The sequence below is a fragment of the Myxocyprinus asiaticus genome, chromosome 37 (assembly GCF_019703515.2).
Source record: "Myxocyprinus asiaticus isolate MX2 ecotype Aquarium Trade chromosome 37, UBuf_Myxa_2, whole genome shotgun sequence".
Classification (NCBI taxonomy): Eukaryota; Metazoa; Chordata; class Actinopteri; order Cypriniformes; family Catostomidae; genus Myxocyprinus; species Myxocyprinus asiaticus.
In genome coordinates, this window is record NC_059380.1 from 7,849,854 (window position 1) to 7,875,078 (window position 25,225).

The 25,225-nt window shown below is 38.3% G+C and overlaps 2 protein-coding genes across 2 annotated transcripts; one reads left to right on the forward strand and one right to left on the reverse strand.

Moving 5' to 3' along the window:
- Positions 1 to 2,938: 2,938 nt before the first annotated feature.
- Positions 2,939 to 9,479, reverse strand: LOC127427986 (protein FAM83D-like). Its single transcript, XM_051676007.1, is given in 5 exon segments — positions 2,939 to 4,203; positions 6,137 to 6,261; positions 6,689 to 6,856; positions 8,901 to 9,146; positions 9,148 to 9,479. Coding segments are annotated over 5 exon segments (1,701 nt in total). The 5' UTR covers positions 9,376 to 9,479; the 3' UTR covers positions 2,939 to 3,269.
- Positions 9,480 to 13,670: 4,191 nt separating this feature from the next.
- LOC127427956 (zinc fingers and homeoboxes protein 1-like) lies at positions 13,671 to 25,086 on the forward strand. Its single transcript, XM_051675930.1, has 3 exons — positions 13,671 to 13,940; positions 19,970 to 23,073; positions 23,493 to 25,086. The coding sequence occupies exons 2-3, from the start codon at positions 20,132 to 20,134 to the stop codon at positions 23,524 to 23,526; spliced, it is 2,976 nt and encodes a 991-aa protein (XP_051531890.1). The 5' UTR covers positions 13,671 to 13,940; positions 19,970 to 20,131; the 3' UTR covers positions 23,527 to 25,086.
- Positions 25,087 to 25,225: the final 139 nt, after the last annotated feature.

Genomic DNA, 25,225 nt, shown 5'->3' on the forward strand with positions numbered 1-25,225 from the left:
TGCTTCACTCATTTTGAAACTCATAGGATACATTTATTTCTGTCCAGCTTATTCATTTTTAAAATTATTCTAAAATGTAATACAATTTACATCAATACAACCCATTATGTGCAATCACTTTTCATTATGGCACACATGCCATGAAACAGTATAAACTGTGTAAATCTTTAAAATTCTGGATTGATTTCCAACAATAAATTTTAATTGTTTTCATAGTGAGAAAAAAGGATAAATGTAGATACTTGGGACAGATCCTTCCTTTGTAATGGTAGCGTAGATTTGTGTGTGTACTTATCTACAGGTTTGAGGACAAAGTTTTACCCAGAAGTGAGCTAAATTGGACAAAACTTCCCTTTGGGGACAGTTTGGGATGTCCTCATTTGGAAAAACTATTCACACATACTGTAAATTAAATAATGTTTTGTTTTTATTCTAAAAGTCATCCAGAATCCAGAATGTTTATGCAAGACATTAACCTCATGAAAAACTTGCAAGGTGCAAGATGATAGCGCCCTCTTCAGTTTGCAAAGGACTGTTGCTGATGTGACGTGGAATTCCTAGAACCATTTTCAGTATAATCTATGAACACAGATGTTGAGTTTTTTTTTTTTTTTTAACAGGATTGTTCAGTTACTTCAGCTAAGATGGACAACATTGATGAAAGGCCCATTAGATTACAAACATGTGACTAACTGTAGCTTAATGATTAATAAAAATGTACCCCCTTAATATTAAGACATCCAAATGGCTTTCAGTGAAGCCTCACCAATGAGGTAAAACAGCCACGTAGCCATTAATTCACAGTGGGTAGGAAAAGTCACCATCCCATTTCTAAATCTATCCCTTTTTATTGTAATTCACTCTGAAAATAGCAACTAATTAATTTAACCCTTGTGCGACCTTAGGGACATTTTTGTCTTTTCGATTATTTTTTGATATTTTGTTAATGCCAACGGCATCAATTTTGCCAAAAGTGTGTATTTTGGGGGGAATTTTGATAATTCAACCTCAGTTCCTATAATACATTTATAATGCACTGTGTACACAAAATAGTTACACTCAGGACCTTAAGGACAAAAATGTCCCCATTGAAACCCATTCAAACGGCAATATTTGATCCCAGTGCCATTAAAGCATAAAGTCATGAATTCTATGATATTATGCTTTCATTCCGGAGCCCTGGCTTCAAAATTTTAATTTTTTATATTTTCCACCAGATGTCACAATTTTTCACATGTTTAGCCTATGGAGCAAATACATGCTTTTTACCTGTTTTCTGTATTGTAGAGCACTGCAGGCCAATTGAATAAATGATGCAGCTAAAATTGTGTGGGTGTTTTGGTATGGATGTCAGAACGTGTTTTGTATGTGTGTATCGAGAAATTTGTGCGTGTGTAAAAAACAACAGTGCCATTATATATACAAACTGGCATTTAAAGGGTTAAAATCCTGAAAATGAATGAATATTTGGTAGTTATGATAAGGACTGATGTTAGTTAAAAAAAATTAACTCATTAAATAATATTAATATGTAATATTATCATGGCAGTTTTTTGACAAGGACATTTTTGTCCTCTAAGTACCTCTGAGTAACTTTTTTTTATTGACGCACAAGGATCGTTTTTATGTCTATTTACATGAGAAATTATGCAACAAAATCAATAAATTACTAAATCATATTGGAAAACTAATATAACAAATATTGTTAGTAAACTATTCTGCATGGAAGGGTCCTACTCTGGAAAAGCTACATCCAGTCTTATGTTGTATAAGCTACCATGAGTTATCAACACAAACCTTATATACTGTAGTGAAAATAAATTTGATATTACTCTTAGTAAGCCTTTAGAAATGAGAGTTGAGCAAGTTATCCAACCCCCTAAAAATCTTTAATGACTTTTAATTATTTTACTTACCATTATACTCATTGTATAAAACAAGCATCTAAAAGTGTCTATTAAAGTGATAGTTCACCAAAAATGGAAAATTCTCTCATGATTTACTCATCCTCCTGGCGTCCCAGATGTGCATGACTTTCTTTCTTCTGCAGAACACAAATTAGGAGTTTTAGAAGAATATTTCAGCTTTGTAAATCCATACAATGCAAGTGAATGGATGCCACATTTTTGAAGCTCCAAAATCCACATAAAGTCAGCATAAAAGTAATCCATACAACTCCAGTGGTTAAATCCATGTGTTCAGACATGATATGATAGGTGTGGGTGAGAAACAGATCAATATTTAAGTCATTTTTTGTCATTAATTCAGCTATGAAATCAGCCATCAGAAGACTACAAAGGACAGTTTAGACTGCTGAGTGGATTATTGGTTGCCCCCTGCCCTCCCTTCAAGAACTGTACACTTCCAGAGTGAGGAAAAGGGCTGGAAAAATCACTCTGGACCCCACTCACTCAGCCCACTACCTTTTTGAACTGTTACCTTCTCTTCACTTGTATTTTTTTTTTCTTCTATTTTTTATTATCTCTGTCTTGTTGTTGTATTGTTTGTGCACTGGAAGCTTCTGTCTCCAAGACAAATTCCTTGTATGTGTAAGCATACTTGGCAATAAAGCTGATTCTGAATTCTCCTCCCTGCCCAGTAGGGGGCGATATGCACAAAAAATTTGAATCACCAAAAACAGAAGTAGAAATTAAAAGTGAAGGAAAAAGGACTTAAATATTGATCTGTTTCTCACCCACACCTATCATATCACTTCAGAAGACATGGACTGAACCACCAGAGTCGTCCGGATTACTTTTATGTTGCCCTTATGTGGATTTTAGAGCTTCTTAATTTTGGCACCCATTCACTTGCATTGTATGGATCTACAGAGCTGAGCTATTCTTCTAAAAATCTTCATTTGAGTTCAGCAGATGAAAGAAAGTCATATACATCTGGGTTGGCATAAGGGTGAGTAAATGATGAGAGGATTTTCATTTTTGGGTGAACTAACCCTTTAAATGCACTATTTTATTAAAAGTACTCAACCATAAATAATGTAAAAAACTAATAAAAAAACAACAACAAAACAAACTGTATATTTGTTGTAAAGAAATATTCAAATGCTTTTCCAATACAATTTCACTCAAGACAAGGCAAGAAATATGCAACCAAAGGGCTGAAAAACTGTTCTTAGTTTTAGAAGATATAGTTTTAATAGATTTGTTCTCTATAAAACATTAAATGATTGATTTTTCAAAAAGTGCATAACTAAAACAAAGCAGGCTAACACCAATACACCCACCACCAGGCCGCACTCCAGACCTCCTTTACTGTAGACACCTTGACCTAGGACAAGTCCCCATCATCGCACTGTCAAGTGCACTGTGAACCTGTTTGCCCTCCTGCTGACCTTTGCGTCCTCTTTGTAGGCCAGGCGTCAGGTTGGTGAGGTCCACCAGTTCCCTCTTGTGAGAGAGCAGTGTCACCATGTGGTCCAGCTTGGAGCGAATCGAGGAGTAGCGGTACTGTCGCTCTTTAGTGAGCTTCCTAATGCATTCCCTCAGGTCGCCATCTTGAGGGACTGCGGCGTTGCAGTGAATAACAGTGCGACAGTCCACCTCCTGTGATTTTGGGCAATTTTTGGGTGAAGAAGAGCTGGAGGTGGATGAGGTGCCAGGGCTGATCTGGTTGCTTCTGGAGGGGAAGGTGTTTGCGCTTGTCTGCACACTGATGTCTGCTGTCTGGCAGGCCGTTTGTGTAGAGATATGGCATGAAGGTAAAGTAGGAGTGATGATCACTTCCACTGTCTGAGTGTGAGTTGTAATGTGATCGCAAACATTCACTGCCAGCACACCAGAAGGACCATCTGAGGTTAACACTTCCTCCCGGAGCTCCTGCTCTATCCAGTCTTCTCCTAGAGTGGAAGTATCAGAAACTGGGTTACTCTTTCTGTCTCGATCCTCTCTGTCTTTATTCATCTGTTGGATCTCTGGGGTCTGAAGTCTGGCTGGAGTGCTCGTCAGACATTCTGGTTGAGGCTTTGTTGTTCGTGCCAAGAGGGAGGGAGGCGTTCCAGGTGGTTTGAGGGCAAGGTGGTCATATATACCGCTGTTTCTGGCACTAGAGGGAGCTCTTGTATTCACTGGCAGTGGTAGGGACTGGGCATAGAGGATGCGGAACTCTTCATCAAATTTCTCAGTTATCTGGCCAGATAACTCGATAAGATTGCTGCTATTGAGTTTGCCATCTGTCCAGTTAAACCTGAAGATAAAGAAATGTGACACAGCAAATAGCTAAGCATAAACATTTCTTCTCAATTATAGACAGAACTGTAGTCAAAACTCCTTTATAATAATTCTGCATTGTTGGAAAGGTCAAACCCACACATTAGATTATGTTAGGGCTGTCAAACGATTCAAATTTGTAATCAAATCAATTACATGATATGCTGATTTGTTAACTGAATTAAATGCAATAAATCACATACATCAATATTTGCTGAGAAAGGACTGCAAATAAACATTATTCCATATATAATGATTAAATCATTTGAATTATATGTAAATAATTGTAAATATAATATATATATGATAAATATTCAAATACATTTTATAATAGTGGCAGAAGAGAAAAGTATTGATTAGCTGATACAAAAAGTGACTTTAAAAGGCAATATTTATTTCCTTATCATTAAACATAAGCCTATCACTGACTTACACTCAACAGCAAACCATTTAGCAATTTGATTCATCAATCTGTCTGAGGTACACTTATTGTAAGGGCTTTATTCAGTATGTGTCTATGTGCACATGCTCAGACTAATAGTTTTGGAGCGTCTCACATTGGTTGCATTGCACCATAAACAGTGTTTTTTGAACGCTGTGTCGAGTGAAACAGTTTGAAACTTCAAAGTCACGTCTTCAGACCCCTGCATTCAGAATTGTTTGAACACAAGTACGCGTCCTCATCTTGTGCTGTCTGCTGTCGGTAAGTGTGTTTTGTTGTCTGCACAGCTGCGTGGTGCCAGCTGGAGTTGCGCTTACTGCCCCCTGCTGACTGAGATTAGGCGGTAAAGTACTTTGAAGGAATAGTTCACCCAAAAATTAAGATTCTCTCATCATTCACTGACACTTATGCCAACCCAGATGTGTATGGCTTTCTTTCATCTGCTGAACTTAAAGGAATATTTTTAGAAGAATTTCTCAGCTCTTTTGGTCCATATAATGCAAGTGAATGGTTGCCAAAATTGTTAAACTCCAAAAATCATATAAGTCAGCATAAAAGTAATCTATAAGACTCCAGTGGTTAAATCACTGTCTTCAGAAGCGATATGATAGGTGTGGGTGAGAAACAGATAATTTTCACATTCTTCTTCATGTGTTTTTGATGATTCACATTCTTCATGCATACCGCCCCCTTACTAGGCAGGGAGAAGAATTTCTAGCAAAAAATGACTTAAATATTGATCTGTTTCTCACCCAGTGGAGTCATATGGATTACTTTTATGATGTCTTAATGTGCTTTCTAGAGCGTCAAAATTTTGGCACCCTTTCACTTGCATTGTATGGACCTACTGAGCTGAAATATTCTTCTAAAAATCATAATTTGTGCTCTGCAGAAGAAAAAAAGGCATCTGGGATGGCATGAGGGTGAGTAAATGATAAGAGAATTTTCATTTTTGGGAGAACTAACCCATTAAGCTCGAATTGCTCTAATGGTAGGAAAATTCCTTATTACAGTCCGGAGGCATGATTTATTGCATAAATTATTTTTTGCGTGTTACTCTTTATGTAATTAATCGCACTGAATTAATATGTTAAATCAAAAGCCCTAGTTTAAGTGTGTAATTTCTATGCCACTAGCTTCACCAAACAGAATTGCAAAAATAATTACTATTATAGATAATTGCTGTTAGATAGCAATGCTTTTAAAGGGCCACAGAGAACACACACATTTTGGGGAATCAACCTATGAATAGCTTACAGTTGTCTCTGCATATTAAGCTAGGATAGGAGAAAGAATTTTTTTTTACCATTAATCAAATTACACACTTCACCTTTAAAACTAAAAGAATCTTTCAGATTTATAAGAATGCCTCTAAGATGCCTATATTTCATTGTGCACACAAAGTATAACACAACAATCTGTGATTAAGATATTTAGAACATATTGTACAGCAAAGCGTTAGTCTCACCTATATGAACCTGTCGCCACTCTGTTCCCATCAATAAGCATGAATCGCTCATGAACCTTTCCGGTGATCCGAGCACCTGATCTCATGTAGTAGGTAGAGCCTGTTATGGTCCGCACTTTCATTTGCTTAAAACACACACACACACACACACAAAAACTGAGATAATAACAATTATTTCAAAATGACATAGCATGAAGTTTATTTAATAGGACAAAAATGTTAAGAAGTCTTATAGGGTTCACCCAGAAATGGAAATTCTGTCATCATTTACTCATCCTCATGTTGCTCCAAACCCGTATGACTTACTTTCATCTGCAGAACACAAAATAGGCAGTGTATAAGCCTCAGTCACCATTCATCTTCATTGTAAACAAAAAAGATGCAATAAAAGTGAATGGTGACCGAAGCAAACATACTGCCTATTTTGTGTTCTGCAGATGAAAATAAGTCATACAGGTTTGGAACAACATGAGGATTAGTAAATGATGACAGAATTTTCATTTTTGGGGGAACTATCCCTTAAATGGAATTTTCATCACACTATATTCATACCGGAAGTTCATCCAACTGTACATGTAGGTTTTTACACATCTGTAGGAATGAGGGGAAAGATGACTGGTCTAAAAGAATGTACACGGGGACTCTGCGGCGTGTGCATGCTTCTTGCAGGTCATGGAAGATATCCAGGTCTGTCAGGGAGTCTGTCACAATAGCAATCACCTAAGGATAAAAATAACTCCTGTTTAATTACCTCCACCCACAGAGAAGATCATAAGAAACAGCATTATGTGATTATGTCATTGAGAATTTATGGTCAAGTTTGGCTCTACTTTATCCAAACAAGGAAATTAACCAACAAGCTTGAAAACCATACAAGAGTCAGACAGACAGGCATGACTGAACAGCCAATGGATATAAACCTTGATGATTTCTTATTACAAATGGTCTTTTAATCGATGCAAGCTGGAACAGATCCAGGCTGCCTGCAGCTATAACTGCAATACACTCAAAAGCCTCTTCAAACTCCTTCATTTCAAGGTGTGAAGAGCCTGTTGTGGCACATCCAATGATCCAGTTTCAGACTTTAGAGGTAACAGTTCTGTGCGATAGACGCTTCAGCAAATTCTTACCATTCCACACATCACTGAATGTCACACATTTACCCTTCCTAGCATCACCTGAAAACCCAATGTCTTTTTGATTCATTGGCACAATTGGAACAAGAGCTACTTTTCTTCATCATCGATTCATCATTGTTCTTATACTGTGCAGTTAAACCCCAGCAAAGGAATTTAGGAGGATGTTACACTCTACAAAGAAAAATAGGTGTAAAACATAAAACTAAAAGGTCTACTGTAGATCTGATGTGTGGAGAAACATGAATACAAAAGACTGCGGAAATTAATGAATCATTCAGTCAAAAATCAACAGTGTACTGAGATGGACAAAAGGTGAAATGAAGACCTATTCAAGAATCAGTGTTTATGTGCTGCTTTGATTTTTGTCGCATTTGACTTATTCACATGGGGTTCGTAAAATCGCTTTATATGTAATGTGAAAAGCGCTACACAAATCAAATCAACAACAGCTGAATTATTGCTTATAGGTCGTAGAAAAATGAGATTATCTGAGATTATAAAAATTAGAACTCTTTTATAAATGAAGTTGTGTCAAGTTCATAGAAATGTTATCTTCGTGTTCATGTTGGTTTCATACATTTTTGAAAAACATGTATAGCATTTTCTACAAAAAATAAAAATAAGAAATAAAACTAAATATTAAATAACTTTAAAAATGCTAAGTGGTGTAACCATCATGTAAAAGGTATGAAAATACTTTCCTTGCACCTTGAATACTCGTGACTGTACACAACTTCATTCAATTCAAACAAGTTTTCAAACATACTTTTCTAAGTAAAAACATTTTTTACACCATAAACATCATGAACTCCATTTGACATGAACAAAATGTGCCTTTATAATTTTTAAAAATATATATATATATATATATATATATATATATATATATATATATATATATAATTATTTATTTTTTGTACTTTACACAGTCAGGGTCTAAAGTGGTCCTCTCTGTTGTATGGGTTTCTTGTCTTATGACAACAGAACCACCTGACTTTAATTTGGTGGACAAAATAATAATAATGGTAACACTTTACAATTTGGTTTGTATTATTAAACATTATTAAATGTATTAGGTATTATGAACTAAACAGTGATGAATGATTATTTCCAGTATTTAATAATCTTGGTTAATGTTAATTTTTGAAAATACAATTGTTCATTGTTAGTTCATCATAATGCATTAACTAATGTTAACATTGACAACTTTTAAGTATTAGTATATGTAGAAATCAACATTAACAAAAATGATGAAATGCTGTAAAAGTACTGTTAACTAATGTAGTTAAATAATATAAACGAATACAGCCTTATTGTAAAGTATTACAATAATAATGATAATAATATAAAAAAATAATATTAGATGAAGCCAGTATGATAATAAAAGAAGCCAAACCACTTATGCAAAAAAAACAAAAAAAAAAACATTTTATATATATATAATATATATTAGATTTTATACTATCTTCGGACGATTACACAACTTGTTGTTTACTTTAAATCACACACACACACACACAAGCTATCAAAATGACTGAACTCAGAAATTGAAAACATGTTAATCAAAGTAGAGGTGCATTCTCGTAATTATTTTTGATTAAAACTGAAAAGGTGTGAAAAACTACCTCCTTTGCATTTTTTATCATCCTCCTTGCTGCTTCTTTGCAACTATAAATGCACTCGTCATAACTTGGTTGGAAGTGTGCAACAGCGCGCGTCACTCCACGGAACGATCCTGTAGTGAACGCTGGCCAACCCATCTCTAAAACTGGAGGCTCAATATCGGAGATCTCAGGGAAATAAGTGACAGATGAGCAGTCCAGTGTGCCAGAATGGTCCAAATGAGAATCATCTCCGACCAAAGAAATCAGATTTCGGCACGACAGCTGCACGTGAAATCCGCCTGATCTCGTCATCCGAGAGAAAGTTGGGGGTCCTCTCTTTCTTTAGGAATTCCATGAAGGAATCCACCCCACCGGCGATCAACTCTTCCAGAGCGAGTCGGTGTCTCTCATTGTACAGTTCTTTGACATTGACGTCCTGTCCTGTCCTCGGTGTCCGCCAACCAGGCGAATCCTCAAGACACTGGGAAAGAGCCATTACACTCCTCCACGATCAAATGACACTTAACGTTTCCTAAGATGAGTATTACTCGCTAATACCTGTATCCCGTACTTTCATAGGACCCATCCCACTGTCAGACGGCCATTGGTTGATACATTGTTGCCAGCCGTGTTGTTGCATCACGTGTCTACCAAGTAAGCACACCATTGGACGATCCGCCCTGCGCCTATTGGTCAAGAGTTTGAATTTGGAGGCAAACAGAGGCGGTATGATTCTTCACTAGAGGTCTGCACGGGCCTTACCCCTCTTGGTGCAGAACAATCTGGAAAAATTTGAAACACTGCAAAAGTCCCCTCAATGCAGCCTGAACTTGTTTAGAAGGCAGGGCAAAGAATGAAACAGAGCGCAGGTGTCTCAACATGCGTTTTTAAAAAGCTTAAGTTCTTTTTAACTTGACACGGTGTTTAAACAGTGCTGGTCCTGCTCAAGACGCGGTGCAAATGTCAAAAACATTAGTCCAGCATGTGTTTAAACAGAACAGACACGCGCAAAAACACATTTGGTGTGAACGGCCCCTAACTCGTCCGTTTGCACGTGTCTGTGAGTGAGAGCGCGTGCGCGTGCGCGAAACAAGTTCGGTAAGCCTGTTTATTTTTTCATTCATACAAACCCGACCCGAACCCGAAGTCCCACTTGAAAAAAACTGACCCGACCCGAAACCCGTCGGGTTCTCGGGTCCCGTCGGGCCCGGGTCGGGTTGCAGACCTCCATTCTCCACTGTTGAAATACAGGTACTTATTTCGTGAATGCACACTCACAGGCGGAGTTTTGAAAATAGGCAGGTATATAAATATAGGTGAACATATAAACAAGTCTCCTGTCACAATTTCAATTCTTAAAGAAGTAACTCCTAAGAATATATATATTTTAAAAGAATAGTTCACCCAAAAATGAAAATTCTCTCATAATATACTCACCCACCATCTTGCCATACCAGATGTTTGTGACTTTCTTCTGCAGTACACAAATGAAGATTTGTTTTTTTTAGAGGAAAATCTCAGTTCTGTAGGTGAATGGTGACCAAAACTTTGAAGCTCCAAAAAGCATATAAAAGCAGCATAAAAGTAATCCATAGGACTCCAGTGGTTTAATCCATGTTTTCAGAAGTGATATGATAGGTGTGGGTAAGAAACATATCAATATTTAAGTCCTTTTTTAGTATAAATTCTCCCCCCTGCCCAATAGGTAATGATATGCATGAAGAATGTGAATGGATAAAAACAAAAGAAGAAAGTGAAAGTGGACATTTACACTGTGTGCCCAATTATTAGGCAAATTGTATTCCTCAGGATTAATTTTATTGTTGAACAAACACAATGCTCCCAGTCAATCCAAAATGTTATTGAACCTCAAACCTGAATGTTTAACAAAGAAAATGTGAGTTTTGTCTTTCTCAGGGGAATATATAAGTGTGCACAATTATTAGGCAACTAAATTACAAAAATAATTTCTCCCAATTCAATTGTTTATTCTCAATTTTTAGAGTAGGTGCAACAAATAAGTAACACAAAATGACAATTAAATTACATTTTTGGCCTTTCAAAAATATTCAGTGACCAATATAGCCACCCTTCTTTTCAGTAACTGCCATGAGCCATCCATCCAGGGAGTCTGTCAGTTTCTTGATCTGTTCATGATCAACTTTTGCTGAAGCAGCAACCACAGCCTCCCAAATGCTGTTCAAAGAGATGTATTGTCTTCCCTCACTGTAAATCTCACATTTGAGAAGGGCCCACAAGTTCTCAGCAGGATTTAAGTCAGGTGAGGAAGGGGGCCAAGTCATTATTTGGGCATCTTTGAGGCTCTTGCTGGCTAGCCAAGCAGTGGAGTACTTGGATGCATGTGATGGAGCATTGTCCTGCATAAAGATCATAGCCTTCTTGAATGCTGAGGACTTCTTCCTGGCCCACTGCTTGAAGAAAGTACTTTCCAGAAACTGGCAGTAGGTTTGAGAGTTGAGTTTCAGTCCATCTTCAACTCAAAAAGGTCCAACTACCTCATCCTTAATGATAGCAGCCCATGCCAGTACCACTTCTCCACCTTGCTGGCACCTGACTCAAAGTGGTGCCCTGTGTCCATTAGTGATCCAGCCACGGGCCCATCCATCTGGTCCATCAAGAGTCACTCTTATTTCATCTGTCCATAAAACCTTTGAAAATTCTGTCTTCATGTATTTCTTTGCCCAATCTTGACGCTTCAACTTGTGAATATATTCGGTGGTGGTCATGTTTCACCCTTCTTGACCTTGGCCATGTCTCTGAGCACTTGGCACCTTGTACTTCTGGACACTCCAGGTAGGTTGCAGTTCTGGAATATGGTAGCATTAGAGGATAATGGGTTCCTTGTAGCTTCACGTTTAATTCTTCTCAAGTCTTTTGCAGTTAATTTGCACCTTTTCTTCTCAGTGTGTTTTTTTGCGCCCCAGTTGACTATTCGCAACAAAACGTTTGATTGTCCGGTGGTCACGCCTCAATAATTTAGCTATTTCAAGAGTGCTGCATCCGTCTGAAAGGCATTTTACAATATTTGACTTTTCAGTGTCAGTTAAATCTCTTTTTTGGCCCATTTTACCTGAGGTAATGAAGCTGCCAAATAATTATGCACACCTTGATATAAGGTGTTAGTCACTTTCAGACCACCCTCCCTCATTACACAAATATATACCACCTGAAAATGATTGAATCTAATAAGCATTCAAGTTTATATGGTTTGGAGTTGGAAAATGTGCATGGAAATAATAAGATCAGAATACTCACTTGCCTAATAATTGGGCACACAGTGAATAGTGGACTTACATATTGAACGGTTTCTTACGCACATTTCTTTGTGTGTGTGTGTGTGTGTGTGAACATGAAATCACTTATAGCCTTAAAGGAATATTCCAGGTTCAATACACGTTAAGCTCAATCGACATCATTTGTGGCATAATGTTGATTACCACAAAAAAGCAGCAATCTGGGTTACAGTGAGGCACTTACAATGGAAACGAATGGGGCCAATTTTCAGAGGGTTTAAAGGCACAAATGCAAAGCTTATAATTTCATAAAAGCACTTGCATTAATTCTTCTGTAAAAACTCATGTATTATTTGAGCTGTGAATGTATTTAAATCGCAGTTTTTACTGTGGTTTAAAAGTGTTTATAGTGTTATGTTGTCATCATGGCAATGAAGTTGTAAAATTGGATATAACTTTACACAGAAAAGGGTAGCAGGCGATTGCATCACACTAAAATCATGTTAACACACGCATTGTTTACATCTTGTGGCTATACTTATAAAGCAGTGAGTATTTTAATGTTTACGGATAGGCCCCATTCACTTCCATTGCAAGTGCCTCTCTGTAACCCAATTTGTTGCTTTTTTTTTTTTTTTTTTTAAGAAAATGAAGGATAAGTCAAAATTAATTTTGTGGTAATCAACATTATGCCACAAATGCTGCCGATTGAGCTTAACTTGTATTGAACCCGGAATATTCCTTTAATATAGCCAAAGCTAGCCGCATGGCAACCGTCTCATAATGGACAGTAGGTGTTTTCCGTCTTTATCCAATCAGATTCATCTCTGCCTGTAGTGTCAAAAAAGAAAAAAGAAAAGCTGCCCTCATGAAGGTGTAATTGCCACTCTGGTGTGAGGGGGGAGCCCCTGGATAGCAGGTCCACCACCACAGAACAGAGGAAAAGAAATGAAAAAAAAAAAAAAAAAAAAAAGACCTTGAAACATTGTACGTTTTAATGTGCCCACATACAGGGAATATCACACACAACCTGTTGATAACAGACAGGCCAGTTTCTGTTCCACTCCCGTTGATTGGTTGTTATCAGTACGGAGAGCACAACAGTATGCTGTGAGAACTCTCAGATTTACTTTCACCTCATATGACCCTCTCCAACTGTTGTAAAAACTGATATATATATATAGGACAGGTTTGAATGCAGCTCATATTATTTACCCATAATGTGCATACATATTTCGCGTGATTTATCACTGCATAATAATAATCGGTGTTGAGATTCTATTCCATTCAAATGTAACAGTGTGAACATTCCGTTCTAATTATATTGCTGTTACAAATATCTGTTTGTAGTATATGTAGTAAGCACATGCTCACAGTCGCGTCCCCATGCGACCTACTGACCTAAAGTGCTGCTCCATATTTATGGCTATATTAGACATTTGCGCATGAGTCACTCCCTTCAGTGTTCTCAGTCCGCCCTAGAACAGAGAGGGGTAGGATCAGGATTTTGGGTTTGGGTGACGCGTTTTAATCACGTGCCCTTATTTGAGAGCGCCTGGCGTACATTTCTTTCCCTTCTCTCCACTCCAGCGGCGCCCATGTCAGCCGGGCACATCATCAGTGTGCCATAAAGCACTAGATGCTGCAGATCACGGTGACCCGACGGGTTCACGCTAGTTCACGGGGTTCATCTGAGGAGAGGTCTCGGCCCCTCCTGTTCCCCCGAGACCAGGAGCGGAGCAAAATCTAAATGTTTTTCATTTGTGTATCAATAGCGGATTCGCAGTCACCAGAGCCGACGAAAAAGGTAGGGAACTTTGACTTTTCAAGAAGTGAAAGCGATCCGTTGAGGTGACTTGAATAGTCCTCAAAAGTAGCAGACGAGCGTGGCTTATTATTCTACTCATTTATGCGGCGCGTGAAGTCGACTCTATGTATAAAATGGCGACAGTAGATGGGAGTGCTTAGTTAAAAAATGTTTTGGTAATAGCCAAAATGTGCCATAAGGGCTGCGCTACGCTGAAACTCCAGAGAAACGTCTAGCCGGATGGAGGTTACTAGTGCCTCAATGCGACGCGAAAGGGTTAACTTACCAGTTTGTTACAGTTTGTTACCCAACGTACTTGTCTGCTTCCAATTTGATTATTCGCACGCGACAACGTGCCTATGTGATGTTACTATAGCCCGTCGCTTTCTATGCTTCTCGCGCCAGATTTTCTACTTCAAATGGGATTTTAAAAAACGCGTTCCATGACTGCGTTGCGTACTAGTTTAAAACCGGCGACGCAAAGGGATCGATTTCCAGAACATATGACGGAGCTGTAGTTTAAATCTGGCGCAGATCTAGACATGCACGCGCTATCATCAACTGTTAATGGGTACAGAATGTACTCAAACTCCGATTCAACTCTAAATCATAACCCTGCCTCTGACATCACACATTATAAATAATTATTTAGTATGATAGGAGCTCAGTTTAGCTATTCCATTTCAACTCCTGCCTCATGCTTAGCGGGCATATTAAATTTAGTTTGATATATATTCAGCCCAAATACAAAAAGCATCACTGTTTTTGTTTAGTACACTACTTCTGTAGTCTTTGTCGTTTAAATGATTAATCTGTCAAGTTAGTATCCAGTATAACGGTGAAATGTATCAAAAAAGTGTGGAATGCATGGATTTTATAAGTCCTTCTTGAGTGTGCGCTTTTCAATTCCCTGTGTGGGAATGCGGAAAAATGTTATTCCCTCTGTCTGGTCTGCAGTATTGTAATAAAGCATGGGAATATTGCCTTTCATCTTGAATTTGAGCAATTAGAGTATCAAAACGTTTTGATCACTAGCATTCCACAGTAGCTATTTGTTCATACAGTACATACTAAAGAAAATGTGATCTGTGTGCACATGCACAGTTTATTTTATTTTTTTTGTGTAATATTTGAACAGAAGGAAAAATTACGGCACAAAACAATTGAGGACTAAATGATAAGTTGCTTGTGTGAATGGTTTATTGTATGTTAATTTCCAGTAAAAGCTGGTGGTTTATGTAACACTCCTCGAATTAAGAGAGGAAAATTTTCTGACCAATGCCAGCTAGATTTCTACGTGGAATTATGACTATGGAGTATTTATAAATTTAATCTGGCATTATCCATGCTATACGAGCAGTCAAAAATGATTACGATTAAATTATTTGTAATGGAAGAACTCACTGTGCATGACATGTAATTACAAAAATGCCCTTCTGTGATATCTCACATTACCTTATTAAATTTGTAAATCTAAAGAGTGGATGAATGTCATGGAGTGACTGCGATGGGAGAATATCCCCATAAACCTCTCTGAAAAGCCTGTATTAACCTCTGTACTTTTCGAGAGAAACTTTTGGCTTACGACAGAGTGACGCCAATACAAGTATTTCAGCTGTTCAAGCACGGTTTTGTATGGAGGAGCTGGTGTTTGCCAAGACCTGGCACTTAACTCGGCACAATTCATGGCTCCGCCATCTTTCTTTTTGTATTTAATGAGTGCGTCGCACCGGTGATCAGACTCAGCACATCGCATCAGAAATTATTCCTCTCCCTCTTGCAAGAGTGTTAAGAACTCATTTCATTTGCGAATTTCTGAACCTCGTCTCTTTGCCCTTAATGGACATTTTATTGTGCTGCAAGAATTGCAAAAGTAATTCAGAAAATGCAAATACCGGCCATTGTAAAATTTTGGGGTGCTCTGTTCCTTAAAAAAAAAAAAAAAAATCTGCCGTGATTACAGAGCGGAAAAAGGGAAGGATCCTCATTTGTTTCCAATTTGTGTACTGGCAAAAACAAATAGCACAGTCAAATAAAATTATTGGAGTTTTGTCTTTTGTGGGTGGGAGCAGTATAAAAAATTTTACCCCAAGTGTGTGTGTTTTTGATGAAGAATACAGGATTTTGTCCCCTCTGTGTGTTGTGGGCAAGGAAAGGGAAAGGAGAGGGGTTGCTATGGCAATGTTAACACATGAGTGGCAGTGCACACTGGCTTCCCAAGAGTCCGTGCAGCAGTCATCGAGGTAAGGGGGGCAAAGGCGGGCACTTTTGATAGCACCCAGCATTTTGTAGTACTCGCATAAGGTTCATTGACGGCGTTGAAACATAAACACTGGCTGTCTAGAAATATCCGTTTTAGTATTTTACTAACAAGTCACATCCTATAGTGAAGGATGTCTCAGTGGTACTTCGGTGTCTATATACTGTAATTAATGCATGTTTGGCACCGTCATCGATATATCTCACAAATAGAGAATCGTAGAATGATGGCATTTAGTCACATGCCCATCTTATGGACTGGCACACACATACAGGAAATATTTCAGTAGCATGCAAGCGTTGGGGGTACTGCATATGGCTTGCGGCTTAGTGTCATATTTCCATTATAAATGGGAGTGCTATTGTGTAGAATCTTGCTCAAAAATAGGAATGTAATTATTACAGCATGTGTGTACTGACCTTTGTTATGGTTTCTTGACTTCATACAAAAGTCACATTCAAGCGGGCTGCAGCCTAATGAAAAATGCTCATGCAAAGAATGTTTACCTTATAATACCTTGACAAGCTTGTTCCCATGTAATAAAGCATGGCCATGTCTGGGAGCACTGTGTATTTTGGGCAGTTATTTTATGTTTTTGTAATCCTGAATGACCCTTCATTTAAAAGACGCTGTCCATGTTGAAAAAAAAAAAAAAGTCTTTCATCAGACTATAAATGCATTTTGGATAAAAACAACGTGGTGTCCATGTGTCTGTATGTGTGTGTGTGTATATATATATATATATATATATTACACACACACACATGGACACCACGTTGTTTTTATCCAAAATGCATTTATAGTCTGATGAAAGAAAAAGTCAAGACAATGTTCAGGTAAACCCACAACAAAAGTCTTTGCGGTTTAATCAGTATTTGATTTATTCACAGACTAGTATTTAGCTGAAATATTGAAGCTGTTCAAATGAGAAATCAAGCTTCTAAGATGGAGGCGGCACATTATACTTTCACAAATCTTTGACAAATGCCAGGTTTTTTCAGTGAGTTTGAGGAGGGATATTGGTATACAGACACAAAAATGGCATTACTCTCATATTTTATGTTCCAAACTTATACAGTATGCTACATATGGTGGATGCCCAGAGAAACAATTATAAGATATTTACATAGATGTTGAAAAATAACAGGTGAAAAAAATTTGAGCCACAGATTAACTTTATCCTAAAATGGCCCCTTTCTATCTGAAGAGTAGCGTGAGGAGGAGTGGACCAAAAAGAAGACGATTTAGATGTGTGTGTGTTCAAATCACAGAGAAGAGGGTGTGATGTTGAACCTGTGAGAATACATAAAAAATTATCTTACAATCTGTTTATTTTAGGACCCTTATCAAGAAAAATTCTTATGAGCACCTTTTGTGCTGTTTTAGCTGTGCAGAAAGAATAAAGATTTGATTCCAGCAGCCATATAAAAGATTATCATGCTGAGTATTTGCTGATATATTTGCAGGCTTATTCAGCTTGGTTCCATGTAATAAAGGACATCCAGTCTGGAAAGCTTTGGCCTTTAATCAATAATGGAAAGAGAGAGGATCTTTTATTATTGCCAGCTGTTTGGATTTGCATCCCTTTTAATGCCTCTATTGCTATCTAGTTAAAGCAGGCTGTCACAGAGCCAGACCTATTAAACGTTATGCATACGTATATAATAATGTAATAGTATAGTTCCTAACTGCTTAAAGAGTTTAAACAAGATGCAACTGAATGAGATATATGTAGGTCACCGTTGTTTTGCTAATATTGAAACGAATCCACTGCATGCCTTTACTCCACAGGTTGCCGAGATAAAAAGGCCTCCGGTTTCGCCACTGAAGCTACAAAAGTACTCAGATGCACAGTAGCAGGTTAGACTGTTTTGTGCGAGACTGGTTCACCCCGGTGCTGAAACACGAGGCCTCTCTTTTGGAGTTCCCTTTTCAATAGCTCACTGTCTGGAAACCTCTTGTCCTGTGTCTAATCGCACGTCTCGGTTGCTAGATAAAGCATCCCATTCTTTGATGAGTGACCTGTTTTTTACATAACATTTTTGAACGATCGCTTGTCTGGTGCTAATCAGGCTAGCGTTCAAAGCTTGGGTGGTGGAATCATCTAGACATTAATGTATCCGTTCTGTTTAACAAACATATTTGTTTTTATTATATGAATCTGGTGAGTAGATTTTTGACATCATTGCTAGGTTTGCAGTAGATTGGCGTGAAAGAAGAGCAGATGTCCTTGTCCATTCAGCCCAACTCTTCAAATACAACTCTGCTATAACTTTATAAGAAATATATAACTCTAAGATAAGTTCCACCCTGTTTAAGATTTTTAATTAAAAAAAATGTTGTAATGCACATATGTTAATAAACAACATTATTAATCACCTTTGTAGTTTCTAATGAAAGCCTTCTGCTGGGATTTCAATAACCCTGATTCATGTCAGGGGTTAACTTCCATAGTCTGATGAAATCTGAGTATCATGGACTTCTAAGCAGGCTGAACATACAGTAAATGCCCACGTCTGGATGCAGGGAACCAGGATTAGCCTACAGCATAAGATGCTGGTGACCTAGTTTTATGTATTCATTCATTTATTTATTTATTTATTTATTTTTCTGGCAGGAAGGCAGCCGTCATGAGAAATAAAAGAGTCAGTTGCAAAAGAGGACGTCATGGCCGTGTCTGGGAGCACTGTGTATTTTGGGCAGTCATTTCAATGTTTTTTAATTCCTGAATGGTTTCATCCTTTATTTAAAAGACAGCTGGCCATGTTGAAAATATATATACACATGGACGCCACATTGTTTTTATCCAAAATGTATTTGTAGCTTGTTGAAAGAAAAGGTCAAGACTATTTTGAGCTAAACCCAAAACAGAAAAAACACAAAAAAGTAGTCGGGGTGGTTTAATCAGTACCGATGCATAGTGAATGGAAAATCAGGTATTAATGTGTTTGATTTGATCACAGGCTAGTATTTAGCTACACTATTGAAGCTGTTCAAATGAGATGAACTAATTCATATGCTCTGCTATCAAAAAATTGCTTATTAGATGAGACAACACATTATACTTTCAATACTTTCAATTCTTTATCTCAGGCCAGTTTATTTCTGATGAGCTTAAGGAGGAATACATACACCATAATGACGCTAATATCATATTTTATGTTCCAAACTCCATAAAGTACGCTACATATGGTGGATGCCCAGTGTAGTAATCATTACAAGGTATTTACATAAATGTTAAAACAGAACAGGCGGAAAAATGTGAACCACAGTCAAACTTTATCCTAAAATGGTCCCTTACTGCCTGAAGTGTAGCGTGAGGAGGAGTGGACCAAAAAGAAGAGGATTTAGGTGTGTGTGTGTGTGTGTGTGTGTGAACATATGTTTTAAAACACAGAGAAGTGGGTGTAAGAATTCAAACAGCCACATTTTTTGAAAACGAGTTTATATTTATAATAAGAAAGTAGTTTACAATTTATTTTAGGCAACTTATGAAAAATTATTGTAAGTACATTTTGCTTAGATTTCGCTGCGCAGAAAAATAGAGAATGTATTTCAGAACAGCAGTTACTAACAACGTTTTTATGCACTACTGGAAAAAAAGGAACACATTTTTTACTTTTTAGTAGTGACATGATTGTAAAAACATTTAACAGTGGTTGGTGAGAGCATTTCAATAAACCATGTCTCTTTCAGGACTCCTGCTGACATGTTTTTCCATTTCATATCACAGTGTTTCATATTAAAATGTCATGTTTTCTATCCATAGGTTCACAGGTAGTTGTTACTTCGCTCCCTTTTGCAATGGGAAGTCCTGATAGCTGAAAATTTCACTAATTGCTGGTTCATCACGGCTGGCTGATGACACCTCAACTCCATACAATTCCAGTATTTGTTTCTGACTCTCCAATCATCTGCACAATCCTACACTATGGCCAGCAAGAGGAAATCCACAGTTCCCTGTATGATTCCATCAAAGAGCAAGCACATGCGAGAGGAAATCATACTGGGATGCTTACCTGAGCTCTTACCCACAATACCTGAAGACAGCATTCTCAGTATCTCTGCAAAAGATGAGGATACACAACGATTCCATGATCTCTCAAAACTTAAGGTGAAGACTTCATGCAGGGAACAGGGAACATACAGCTGTCTCCCGTGCAACTTTGCATCCAGAGACTTGAACCTGTTTCTCAACCATATGGACAGCTCTCACATGGACTTTTACGCTCAGCCAAACTTCTACTGCCTGTCTTGCAAGGTTTCAGCAGTGAAGTTTGAAGGTCTTGCTTTACATAATGCAAAATCACATCCCGAACTCCACAATGCGCACAAGAAAGTATCCTTGCAAGTTACCAAAAGAGATGGGGTTATTACAGTGGAGCAAACCCTGTTTACAGAAGAGGATTTCAATGAATCCAGTATATCCATTACCAAGACACCCATAATGAAAATGACCAAATGGGGACACAAAAAGATTGTTGTCTCCCACACTGTTGAGGTACACAGGGCTGAGCCTAGCAGTGACAAGCCCGCAACTGTAACCAATGGCACTTCAGTAAGGACCTTACCCCTAACGACATCACCACAAATCATCAGTGGCACTAGTGCCCCCCCAGTGCATAAAATCCCAAACACATTTGGCATACAAGGTTTGCGTAACCATAGCCTTCTTTGGAACTCAAATCCTTCGTCCCCTGATTCAAGCACTGATCTCCCAAAGGTTATGATCCCTCTAAGTAGCATCCCCACTTATGATCCAGCCATGGATTTAAGCAGTTTTCTCAAGACATCCTTCGGTAAGTTCCCTTACCCTACCAAAGCAGAGCTCTGTTACTTGACCGTGGTGTCTGGCTTCCCAGAGGAGCAGATCAAGCTCTGGTTCACGGCCCAAAGGCTGAAGCAAGGGATCAGCTGGTCTCCTGAAGAAATCGAGGACACGCGTAGAAAGATGTTCAACACTGTATTCCAAACTGCACCGAAAACGGCACTAAATCAGTCGCATCACCATATTTCCCAACGCTGTGTCTCTGTCCATTCTCCCCTTTTGAGTTCTAACTATATACAACAGATACCAAAGGGAAGCGGAATGGGTTGGAAAGGAGGGGTCATAGTCAGCCAGCCTAGCGTGACCCAAGGTACATCCCTTAAGCAGCAGCCAGTGGTCCAGTCACCACAAGTAAATATCCATCATGCTGCCATTGCTAAAGAAACTGGAAATGAATTATCTTTTCAGACAGCTGAGAACTATAGGGGAGGTAGCTTTAGCAATCATGGACACACTGGAAAAAGTGAGACTGGCTGCAGCTTGTCTTGCAAGACAAGTCCTAGCTGCTTGCCTGGCATTACTAAGAGTCAAAACAGCAATTATAGCGATGGCAGCATTATGAATCTGACTAACATTGTCAGGAAAATTGACTGTCATGTAAGTGACAGGAACGCAAACTGCACCAGCAAATCGAACATGAGTTCAGCTCCCATTTATGGGCCGCAAAAAGCATCCAGTAACTCTAAAGAAAACAGCAACAGCAGCTTCGTCACCACCAGCAAATATAACAATGGAAGCACTTATAAAAGCACCAGCCACAGTACTATTTGCACTAAAAGTACTATATTAGACCACACCAGCATAAAAAGCAACACTGACACTAGTGTCATTTGTAGCAGCAACAATACCAACATACAGACTAAAGAGTTTATTACACCCCTTTCGCATAGCCTGGTCCCCCATTCTGGAAGTCTCATCGATCCATTTCTTGGCAAGGGCAAGATATTGCCAGAGCAACCAGGTACTCTGAAGCAAAGCTTTATCCAAAAGTCATTCCCAGAAAAAAAGCAGCTTCTTGCTCCTCAAAGTCTGCCTGTAAGGGAGGTTCACAATCAACCATACCATGTACGTACCTTGTCAGACTCCCAGTCATCTTTGGTGGGATCACTTAGTAATGTGCCCCAGAGCTCCCTCCATTCGATCCCTACAGCAATTTCACACCTTCAAGAGGACCCTAATCAACACGGCTCCTCATCCCTTTCTGATCCCCAAGAGCGACATTCTCCAAAAATGCCTCTGGAAGCACCTCAGGTTCAGTCCCCAGACTTTACTATCGTCCATTGTAAGGAACATGACCCCAAGCACTTACCTGCCTTAGATAAAGACTCTAAGCTATCAAGCTTAGATGCTGAAAGGTTGCACTCGAACAGAAACATATCTCAAAGAGACAGTGAACAGAAGAGTGGACTGTCAAACACATTGTATAAGGCTGACAATTATGAGCACAGCAACCTAGTTAATGCACTACATACCTTCGCAAACGATAACACTAACAAGACCACAACTAAAATAGGAATGCCGCTTTTGCGACAATACATACAAGAAATGGACCAATGGGAAAACAAAAGCTCCTATCCTGAAGAGTCCACCGTGAGCCCTATGAAGATAAATGTAATCGCATTGAACAAAGAAGAGAGGTTGCACAATCCCATCAGAAAGCAGTTTATCGGCAAGCCTCTGGAAAGCTGGATCAATGATGGTGGCCATAACAATGAATCTTCAGAATGGCAGGAAAGCTACCAGCATGTACCAGTGGAGGCTAAGGAACAGCTTGTTGAAGAGCATATATCTGATATAGGTAACAGTGAACCACATCGACTTGATAACCAGGCTAACTTGGTGGAGCTTAAAACCGAGCAAGTTAAACATGATCTTCCCTCAGAGCGGAAAATTATTTTTCAGAGTCTAGACGCTGAAGCTCCTGTGCTGCCAGTAAAAAAAAAGTCAAAGGAGACTATGGATGCATTAGACAAATCAAATGCAGGAGAACAAGATTATTGGGAGATCAAGGATAAGGAGCATCAAGCTCAAGACAGTCAGTCAAGGTAATTGCTGCAGTGATAGACCATTGTTCAGTTATTAGAGAAATTCTTTGCAGTAAGCTAATTTTGAGAATTTTCTTGATTTGTTGTTTAATTGGGAAATCTGCATTCAATAATTGATATTTTGAATTGATATTCAATTAGTCAATAAGACAAGGGAGTGATACAGCATTTGGGATGTCACTGGCTTAAGCCAGTTAGGATTGTGTCCTTTATTTAAAGGGCTATTTTTGGATTTAGTGGAGGCAGAGCTAATGAATTATGGATTTACTCAGTGTGTCTTAGTGTGAATAAATGATGAAAATTGTTTTGCAAAGTGTTGGACCCTCAAGTGTCTTGTAAAGTAATTCTGATGGTTGTGTGATGCTGTTCGCCGTGTTTGGTTTGGCCCTTCACATCTTTTTTTTTTTTCTTTTTTTCAGAGACTGTCTGAGAGGAGAGCTTTTGAAAGTTTAAGGACTTCACTCCACAAGAGGAAGGGGCCGAACATCCCGGGTTCATCCTGAACATTGCATTTCTGGTTTTGTTTAAATATGACAGCAGACGAGATTGTAACGAGTTTGTGATGGTCAGTGGACTTGAGTTTTGGAGGACAGCTGATCTAGAGAGTAGCAGCTACAAATGTAGGCCTGATTTGATTTAGGGACAGTAAATTCTATGTAGGAAACTATGATGTATATGCTTGAAACTGCACTATTGAGGGTGTACTGGACGTTAGGAATGTCAGTTAGATGTTGTGATACTTAAGAATATTTCAAATAATCAGCACTTCTGCAATGCCTTTGGTTTTACAATGTTTGTTGGGATATTCCAACCAGTTGTCCCTTCTTTATGTCCAGATCAAATAAGTTCTTCATGGCTTATTTTTCCGCACAACATTAAGCAGTTAACGACAAATCATGCACTATAACTTGCTTTAGTGGTGTCTGTCTGCACACACAACAAATTGGCCAGACATTGCCTTAAACATCACCTTTCTATTCCTATGACTGGCTGCACAAACAGGCTTTTCAGCAACTGTGTTGATGTGTGTATTAATATGGGATTTGAAATCCCAACAGAACTGCTGCTATCTCTTTGGAGATGATTTTTTATAAGCATTAACAAGACTATTATATGTGAAAAAATTCAAAAGAAATGTTAATTTATGGTGGAGAAAGTTTAAAACTGTGTGCTTACAATCCAATGGGGATAACAGTTCTCAGACAGTCGGAACAAATGCTCTGCTAACTGGATATTCCGTGTGTTTATAGATGAAGTTGGGCTACTATATATATATATATACACATACACACATTATGCATCATTTATATGCTGCTAAGTTCAGACCATCCAAAGTGAATAACAGGTGCTTTTCATCCCTTATTATATGCATTTGTATTCAATGTGGTTTCTTTTTTAAAGTTAACACATCAAGATAATATCTGGACTTACAGTATTACTTTCCCTTTGATTCCCATTGTGCAGATCTGCCTAAAGAACACAGTGCACTGGAGTGTTATTATCCTTTCTACACATAATCTTTTGGTAATAAATGGAGAATGTCAAATTGAAAACTCACATCGTGAAAGATTTTCATGGCAATTCAAATTCACACACAGTAATTAATATTGCATAGAAACCTTCAATGCAGTAAAGCAGTTCGATGCAGCCATGCATAAATGCTTGTCCTTGCATGTTAACGGCTGCATGGCTTTCTTGTGCTAAATGCATTTCATGCAAATGATCAACTGTCACTTCAGATTTCTTGGCTGATCTAAAGCTGATGAAAACATTAAGGTAATAAATGATTAGAATATTTTTCTGAGCACTAAAGTTACAGAGAGGTCCCGGGTGCACTTCTCAAAAGAAATGCAACCCCGCCTAAGACTACAGCTTGGCTAATACATCATACAGCCCTTTCTACAAAGACAAACAGGCTTGGCCTTTCTACGCTCCCCCCTCAAGTTTTTCCTGAGGTCTGTTCTCAAAGCAAGCAAGATTCTGTGCTTATTTCACACGGTTCTGGGAACCCAGGAAGTTCTTCAACCCACTGCTGTAAGTAGAATATATCTACAAGCATAAAGTTCTTACAAAACCACACTCATCAGAAGCTCCATTATGACATCAAGATGCTTGGATTCAAAAAGTGAAATGCTGCAGTCTTCATTAAAAC

Excerpts from the sequence above, each read along its gene's own strand:
- LOC127427956 (XM_051675930.1), top strand. The coding sequence starts at position 20,132 with ATGGCCAGCAAGAGGAAATCCACAGTTCCCTGTATGATTCCATCAAAG. Across the intron at positions 23,074-23,492 it reads GCTCAAGACAGTCAGTCAAG|AGACTGTCTGAGAGGAGAGC; the intron begins GTAATTGCTGCA and ends TCTTTTTTTCAG.